A 7,610-nucleotide genomic window follows, 5' to 3' on the forward strand; every position below is an offset into this window, starting at 1 on the left:
ACATATGTTTAGCTCTACTGATATGTCTAATGTGTACGTGTATGTAAAAGTCTACTGATATAAGTCATATATAAGTGCGTATATGTTTAAATCTATATACTGTTTGTCTATTTACATGTCTGTCTAGTGTATATATGTTTAATTCTACAGATATATGCCTATGTGTATAAATTTTAACTCTAGTTACATAGGTCTGTGCGTCGAATCCCCTCTCACGTCAGTACAAGCACCACCTTTATTTCAGTTACCTTCTTGTGATTGGACCAGAGATACTGATTGACAGAAGACTGGCTCATTTTATTGGACAGAAAAGCCCCGAGTCCCGCCTCAGAACCTTGATGACGTCACGAAAGGACAAACGTATTTACCGCGGGGTCACTCGGCCTCTCCGAGCCGCCGGTAGCAGCAAAGTGGAGCCGCCATCTTAAGACTCTGACAGAGTGAGTGCGAGAATTCTTTAAAAACTCAGTTTGTGGATCAAAAGACAGCGAGCAATCCGTAAGGGCGCGTTCCTCCAGACCTCTGCTCTCTGCCTGGACCTCTGGTTTCTGCTTGGCTGCTGATTTATGATGCTTTTATTTGACAAGTTGAGAGGGACCCTTCCACCTTGGAGCGGTCACGTTAGCTTAGCATGTAGTATTCAGCCTCAGCTGGTTAAAACAGCAGATCCTGATTGGATGAGTGCACGGGGCCTTGTAGCCATTTAGCTTCTTAGCATGTGGGCAGACTTTAAAGACTTGAAGTTTTCTCTTTTCTTTTCTCTGGTTCTACGTTAGCATGCTAGGCTCACGGTCATTCTGTCAGAGCGACGCTAACCAGTGCGTGACGTCACTGCGCTGGTGTTATAGTTGCGCGTAACGACGCAGAAGTCTGCACGCATCGCCTGAGTTTGGAGTCTGGACCTGAGTCGGTGGGATCTTAGCTGTGCACGTGGGGCCTTCAGCCTGGGGGAGGGTGTTGTGTGCGCGTGAGTCCGCTGGGGGCGGGTCGTGTTACCAGCTCGCTCCTCTGCTAACCCGCTAACCTGTTGCTCCACAGGCAGGACACCACCATGTACCCGACCACCCTGACGCAGCTGGCCCGGTCCAACCCGTTCAGTGCCCCGCTTTTCAGCCTCCAGAAGGTGGAGGAGCCCCAACAGAGCCTCCATGGACAGATGCCCCGCAGGCTGGCGGCAGCCGCCACGGCAGACGGTAAAACCCGGCGGATGGTCCGGAGGCTAACGTTAGCTTAGCCCGCTATTTCTGACCGGATGTCCTCAGTTTCTCTCGGGATCAGATTCTAGATGTTCACATTGTGGTTAGAATAGTTTCTCCGAGTCTCTGCATGTTAGCCACCGAGTGTGGATTCTCCGGGAGGTGTGCTCTGGATGGTTGTGTGGCTGTTAGCAGCGAGGCCTGCACTGCACGCTGTGGAGGACAAGGAAGGACAAAGTAGTGTCATTACTCTGCTCTGCAGCAGACTGGATCCAGACAGACGATCAGACCCGGATCCTGCAGGAAAACTTGCAGACTGGGTACCGGAGCAGCTGTAGAGTTCTGGACCGGTCCATGAAGCATGTGACCCTCCGGTCCTCCAGAACGGAGAGAACAAAAAGTCCTGACAGGAATATTTATGACCTGCTGTAAAAATGATATCAAACTTAGTCTGACATTTTGCTGCAGTGTCAGTTTAGGTGTTCAATGTCTAAAGTTTCATCATTTTAAGGTGATCCCCCCCCCACCCCCCACACACGCACACACATTTGGAATTTGGGCTGTGCAGTCAGGACCTGTTAGAACAGGTCTGGATTGAGGATTTAATAAAATTGTCCTGAGAGAAAACACCTTAACATGCATTCAGTACAGTTTGTAGGTTGTACATCCTGCGTGTGGGAGGTTGGAGTATTTAAAGGGCTTGTTTTTAGGGTAAACATTTGTCGGTGTGTACTTCATACCAGTGTCTCTCACAAGGACAAAACGGGTTGAATGAGACTGAAACAATGAGAAGTGTTGGATTCCTCCTGAGATGGTTCTTCTAAAGGTTTCCCTGTGTTTCTTCAGAGGGAGACAGTTGTGAGTTCGGCTCTCAGAAGTATTTCGTCCTGTGTGGATTTGGTGGGATTCTGAGCTGTGGCACGACACACACAGCCGTTGTCCCCCTCGATCTGGTCAAATGCAGATTGCAGGTGTGTCCCGGTGGCTCGGTGCTTTTTCTTCATTAACGTCTCACCCGTAACAGTTTGTTTTTTGTTTGCACCAATCTGCATGGGACGCCCGGCCCATTTGTGGTGGAGTTGTTTCGTCACCGTTTTAATTCCCATGATTCTGCTGTGTTGGATTGATCGTAACGTGGCTGCATGTCGACGTGTTGAGTGATTCTGCCCCCCCTCCCACCTCATTGTTCCCCGGCAGAGGACTCCTGTAGGTCAGTGTCCTGCTCGGGACTGAAGGTTGACTGTAAGTCACAGACGATCTGAGAAAGTTTAAACTCTCTGATGGTTCATCAACTCTTCCCGTCCGCTCAGAACGCAGAGCCGGTATCAGCTGATCACAAAGAAATCATGTGATTTTATTTCATCAAATGTTTTCTGTTCATTCTTCAGATGATTTTATTGATTATTATGAGACCTTGCTGGTGTTTTACATTTGTTTTGGCCTCAGCTTTAACATGGGCAGTTTTACAGCTCCAGAGGTTATTAAATGTTACTTTTCCATTAAATGTTGAATAAATCATATATTTTGATTTAGAGTAATTATTGATTGAGTAACCAGCCTATTTCCTTTGAGATTATAGAAAGTTTGAAAAGCTTCCCTCAGACTGCTGTCAGGAAAAATTAACTGCCTCGAACCACAAATCAGTAAATAATAATAACCTAAAATATTCTATACAATGTGAGAAGTATAATTAAAAACAAATATTTTAATGCCATACAAAGTGTGTGTTGGTCTAAAAGAGGCTCACTCTTGTAAAACACCAGCGACTTGACTGAATCGACTCCGGTCGTTCTAATAACTGGTGGCATGTTGGTGTCCGAGCGCCGCGGTGGAGGAGTGTGAAGCTCTGCACCGCGCCGTTCGCCTGTTTGATTCCTGTCCTGTGTTGCATGTGACCGTGCACGTTGCATGTGTGTTATCCCTCCTTCTACCACAGAGGAAGTGAGCTGCGAGTTCGGCTCCTCAAAGTACTATGCCCTCTGTGGCTTTGGTGGCATCCTGAGCTGCGGCATCACGCACACAGCCGTGGTGCCCCTCGACCTGGTCAAGTGCCGCCTGCAGGTTTGTATGGACCCTCACTGCAGCGCCAAACTCCAGCTAGTCCTCCGACCGCCGCGTCTGCAGCACCGCCCCCGCCAGGCGGCTCAGCCGGAGCCTCAAAACGTTTCAACTTAAAATGAGAAATAGAAAATAAAAGAGCTTTAGAAAGGTTTCAATTAACAACTACCTCACATCTGGTTTATAAAGCCTCTGCATTTTACGTTTGTGTTTAAATTCTTACCTTTTCTAGTGTTTGAATTTAGGAATTTTAACTGTTTTGGCCTTTTGGCTTTTTTACTCACTTCATAAGAAATAATTCGGAACAAACCTATTTCCACATGTCAGTGGCATTTAGATGCAGCCACCCAATCAACATGCAGGGATAGAATAAGAAACCGATCTGAACTTCAAAGATTTAACAGTGAAAGAAGACAAACATGATAGGAATCTCAAGTTTCCAAGAGGAAGTCGAATAATCAGTTAAAGTTTTGAGCCTGGCTAAGGTGACGAGTCATCTGGTCCCAGAGCTGAATCAGAAACTGAGACTCTCTTCCTCAGGTGGATCCAGATAAATACAAGAGCATTGGTAATGGCTTCAGAGTGACGGTGAGGGAAGATGGCGTCCGGGGTCTGGCGAAGGGCTGGGCCCCCACCTTCATCGGCTACTCCATGCAGGGACTCTGCAAGTTCGGCTTCTATGAAGTGTTCAAGATCTTCTACAGTGACCTCATGGGAGAGGTGAGTCCGTAGAAACGAGTTCACCGGAGGGAGAGAGGAGTCCAGTCTGACCCGGCCGGTTCTGTCTCCAGGAGAACACCTACCTGTGGAGGACGTCACTGTACCTGGCCGCCTCGGCCAGCGCAGAGTTCTTCGCCGACATAGCTCTGGCTCCCATGGAGGCTGTCAAGGTCCGCATCCAGACCCAGCCGGGCTACGCCAACAACCTCAGGCAGTGTGTGCCCAAGATGTTCGCTGAGGAAGGCATCTGGGCGTAAGTGGTGCCACTCACACACACACATACTGCACACACTCCTCAACACGCTCCTTAGATCCACCTCTGGAGGGCGCTGTGCTGCTCTGCAGCTCCGCGGCTCCTCAGCAGCTTCCTGCTGTACAGTTGGAGGTGCTTGAGTCATTGGCGTGTGAGAACAGTCCACCTGCCCCCCCGGCCCCCCGCTGTAGCGGCACCCCGGTTTCAGACCGGGAGCCCCCGCTGCAGCCAGCCGGGGGGGCGGACAGATGTTTGTCTTAAATGAAACATTGTCTTTTTCCTGATCACCACAGTTGTAGTAACTAGTACTTGTGCACATGCTCAGTAGAGCCAATCAGAATGCTCGCTCCGTGGTGTCATGGCTCCCAGTCCATATTCTCCTGCACTTGGTAGTTTTATTTTGACAGTCGCCATGATAACGATCCAACTTGGTGATCTGTCCAGTAGAATGTCTGTGTACGAACATTGTTAATGTTTAGAGCGTATTACACTCTGCTGCATGTGTGTGTGGTTTCTTTACAAAAATAATCAGCGCCAACTAGTGGACCAATATGAAAATGACATTTCTGTGGAAACCGACATCGTCGTCTTGTTTGTGAGCAAAAGTGAAACTTGCATAAGGTATAAAATAGACTAAACCCCCGACATTTTGAGCTTTCCTTTCAATTTCTGTGTATTTTCAGGAGAGTTTTACCAGTTAATGTTGACAGAAAAAAACAGAAAATAGAATCAAGTGTTTGCTTCTAAAAAAAATGACAATGACAATATTAATTAGCTAAAATATTAGGATTTGGTTGTTTCTGCATTTAAAGTATTTAGTTTGTCAGTGGAAAACACAGCCGTGTGACTCTGTCACCGTGGTTACCATGGATACAAATCTTAGGCCCAGTGTACATGTTTCATGTGACACCGAAGTGTTGGGCCACAGGAGGGCGCTGTCGCTTATTTATGTAAAGAAACCACATAGACTTGTGCTGAAAGGTGAGTAATTGACGAGATCGGTATCTAATTAAAATACTAATGTCGGTAAGTAAACCGTCGGTCACAAGACCATGGTACGAACTAACCCCCCCCGGATCGTGCAGCAGTGGGCAAAAACTGGAGGAGATTCATCTACTGGAGAGTCTATTCAGAAAGCTGAATACCTAATTATGCAAATGTGTGTTAGACCCAAACAACTAAATTGTTCAAAGAAAACCTTAATTGAAAATTTTTTTTTTAAAAAGAAACCACAAGAACAAAACGCTATAAATGTGAAGGAAATGTAGAGAACCTGACATTCGTATGGACTGATGACGAATTGGATGCTCTGAGGAGATTCTCAACTATTAGTTGTTTACTGGCGCATGAGCTGAATGAGAGACGGGGAGCGAAACGGCTGATCAGCAGGTTGAAACATTAAAGTGAACATTGTTACTTTTATGTGTACAAAGTCGTGCTTTAGTTTGATTTCTCTTCAGATTCAGTGGTTTTCTCAGAATGTGGCTGCAAAGCCTCGGGTGCGTTTGATTTCCTGACCCGCTGCTGCCTTGCTGTGCAGGTTCTATAAGGGCGTGGTTCCTCTGTGGATGAGGCAGATCCCCTACACCATGATGAAGTTCTCCTGTTTCGAGCGCACCGTGGAGCTGCTCTACAAGTTTGTCGTCCCCAAGCCGCGCAGCGAGTGCAGCAAGTCAGAGCAGCTGGTGGTCACCTTCGTGGCCGGGTACATCGGTGAGTGAGGGGTCCGGGCCTGCAGCCGCTGTGTCTGATCTCCTCCGACGTGTCTGATCTCCTCCGTCTGATCTCCTTGCTCCCTGCAGCCGGGGTCTTCTGTGCCATCGTGTCGCACCCTGCTGACTCCGTGGTGTCGGTGCTGAACAAGGAGAGTGGCAGTACAGCCGTGCAGGTTCTGAAGAAGCTCGGGCCCAAAGGTGAGTCCGGCACCGGAGCCTGAACGAGACGCACTCCTTAGACCCACCACTGGAGGGCGCTGCCAGGCAGCTCCTCCAGAGCTTCCTCACTCGCGCACACACATACACACACTCCTCAACACGCTCCTTAGATCCACCTCTGGAGGGCGCTGTGCTGCTCTGCAGCTCCGCGGCTCCTCGGCAGCTTCCTGCTGTACAGTTGGAGGTGCTTGAGTCATTGGCGTGTGAGAACAGTCCACCTGCCCCCCCGGCCCCCTGCTGCAGCGGCACCCCGGTTTCGCACCGGGAGCCCCCGCTGCAGCCAGCTGGGGGGGCGGACAGACGTGTGTATGTGTGTATCTGTCTGTGTGTCCGTGTCCCCTGGTCTGACTGTCCCGTGTCCCCAGGTGTGTGGAAGGGTCTGGTGGCTCGTATCATCATGATCGGAACCCTGACGGCTCTGCAGTGGTTCATCTACGACTCAGTCAAGGTGTACTTCCGCCTGCCCCGCCCTCCTCCCCCCGAGATGCCCGAGTCCCTGAAGAAGAAGCTGGGCCTCACAGAGTAATGAGTAATCCCCCCCACACCTCCACACAGCAGTTGTTTTCTATATTTATGTCCTGAGCCGCTGCTCTTCGTGTACATTTGAAGCTCCTGGCCAAGCGGAGCAACAGATTCCTCTAGAACACGATTCCTCCCTAGAGTCTCCGGAAAGTCTAATAAAGAAAAGATTCCCTGGAAAACAAACAAACACCCGGCTCTTTGTTTCAACACACACACACACACGCACACAGGATGTTTGGATGTAAGATGATGGTGTGTGTTACTCTTGGATTGTGCAACTTTAAAGTTTTATTTTTCCTTCAGTAACTCCACCAGCATGGAGAAATGCACGTTAAACTGATCAATTCTTGTGAAGACATTCAACCTGCATCACCAACGGTGACCAGTAGGTGGCGACAACAGACATGAAATGATCGAGCAGACTTGCGTGTTGACACGTTGCTTCACGAGATACAGGTACATCTCAAAACATTACAATATGAAAATGTTCAATATTTTCGGTCACTCATTTCAGAAAGTCAAACCCATATATGATATAGGTTCATGACACAGAGGGACAGTTTTCAAGCCTTTATTTCTTGAAATGTTGATTATGGTTTACAGAGTGAAAACCCAAAATTCAGTGTCTCAGAAAATTTGAATTTTGTGGAAAAGCTCAGTTTTGTAAAGTCCTGGTGTCTCAGCCTCCTCAGCTAATCAACTCAAAACACCTGTAAAGGTTCCCTGAGCCTTTAAATGGTCTCAGTCTGGGTCAACAGGCTACACAATCAAATAAGTAGAAGGAAAAAGGGAGGTAGGAAAAGGTGCAGCAGGAAAAGGGATGAGCAGCCTGGAGAGGATTGTCCAGCAAAATGCCTTGAAGAATTAGGAGGAGCTTCACAAGGATGGACTGAGGCTGGAGTCAGAACATCAAGAACCTCTAGGCAC

The 7,610-nt window shown here is 48.3% G+C and overlaps 1 protein-coding gene across 6 annotated transcripts; it reads left to right on the forward strand.

Moving 5' to 3' along the window:
• The first annotated feature begins 324 nt into the window (after positions 1–324).
• Positions 325–6,858, forward strand: slc25a3a (solute carrier family 25 member 3a). Of its 6 annotated transcripts, none has more exons than XM_080492261.1 (8): positions 325–440; positions 1,039–1,193; positions 3,133–3,257; positions 3,795–3,974; positions 4,046–4,227; positions 5,768–5,940; positions 6,030–6,140; positions 6,527–6,858. In XM_080492261.1, the coding sequence occupies exons 2-8, from the start codon at positions 1,052–1,054 to the stop codon at positions 6,685–6,687; spliced, it is 1,074 nt and encodes a 357-aa protein (XP_080348387.1). In that variant the 5' UTR covers positions 325–440; positions 1,039–1,051; the 3' UTR covers positions 6,688–6,858. The 6 variants fall into 6 exon arrangements, with proteins under 6 accessions (XP_080348387.1, XP_080348390.1, XP_080348389.1 ...); XM_080492264.1 differs by lacking the exon at positions 3,133–3,257 and adding an exon at positions 2,043–2,167 and having other exon boundaries at positions 330–440; XM_080492263.1 differs by having other exon boundaries at positions 390–498.
• Positions 6,859–7,610: the final 752 nt, after the last annotated feature.

This window comes from Lipophrys pholis (genome assembly GCF_963383615.2).
Source record: "Lipophrys pholis genome assembly, chromosome: 22".
Taxonomy (NCBI): domain Eukaryota; kingdom Metazoa; phylum Chordata; class Actinopteri; order Blenniiformes; family Blenniidae; genus Lipophrys; species Lipophrys pholis.

Coding starts and splice junctions, on each gene's coding strand:
- slc25a3a (XM_080492261.1), top strand. CDS start 1,052: ATGTACCCGACCACCCTGACGCAGCTGGCCCGGTCCAACCCGTTCAGT. Junction 1,194..3,132: donor GGCAGCCGCCACGGCAGACG/GTAAAACCCGGC, acceptor CTTCTACCACAG/AGGAAGTGAGCTGCGAGTTC. Junction 3,258..3,794: donor TGGTCAAGTGCCGCCTGCAG/GTTTGTATGGAC, acceptor TCTCTTCCTCAG/GTGGATCCAGATAAATACAA.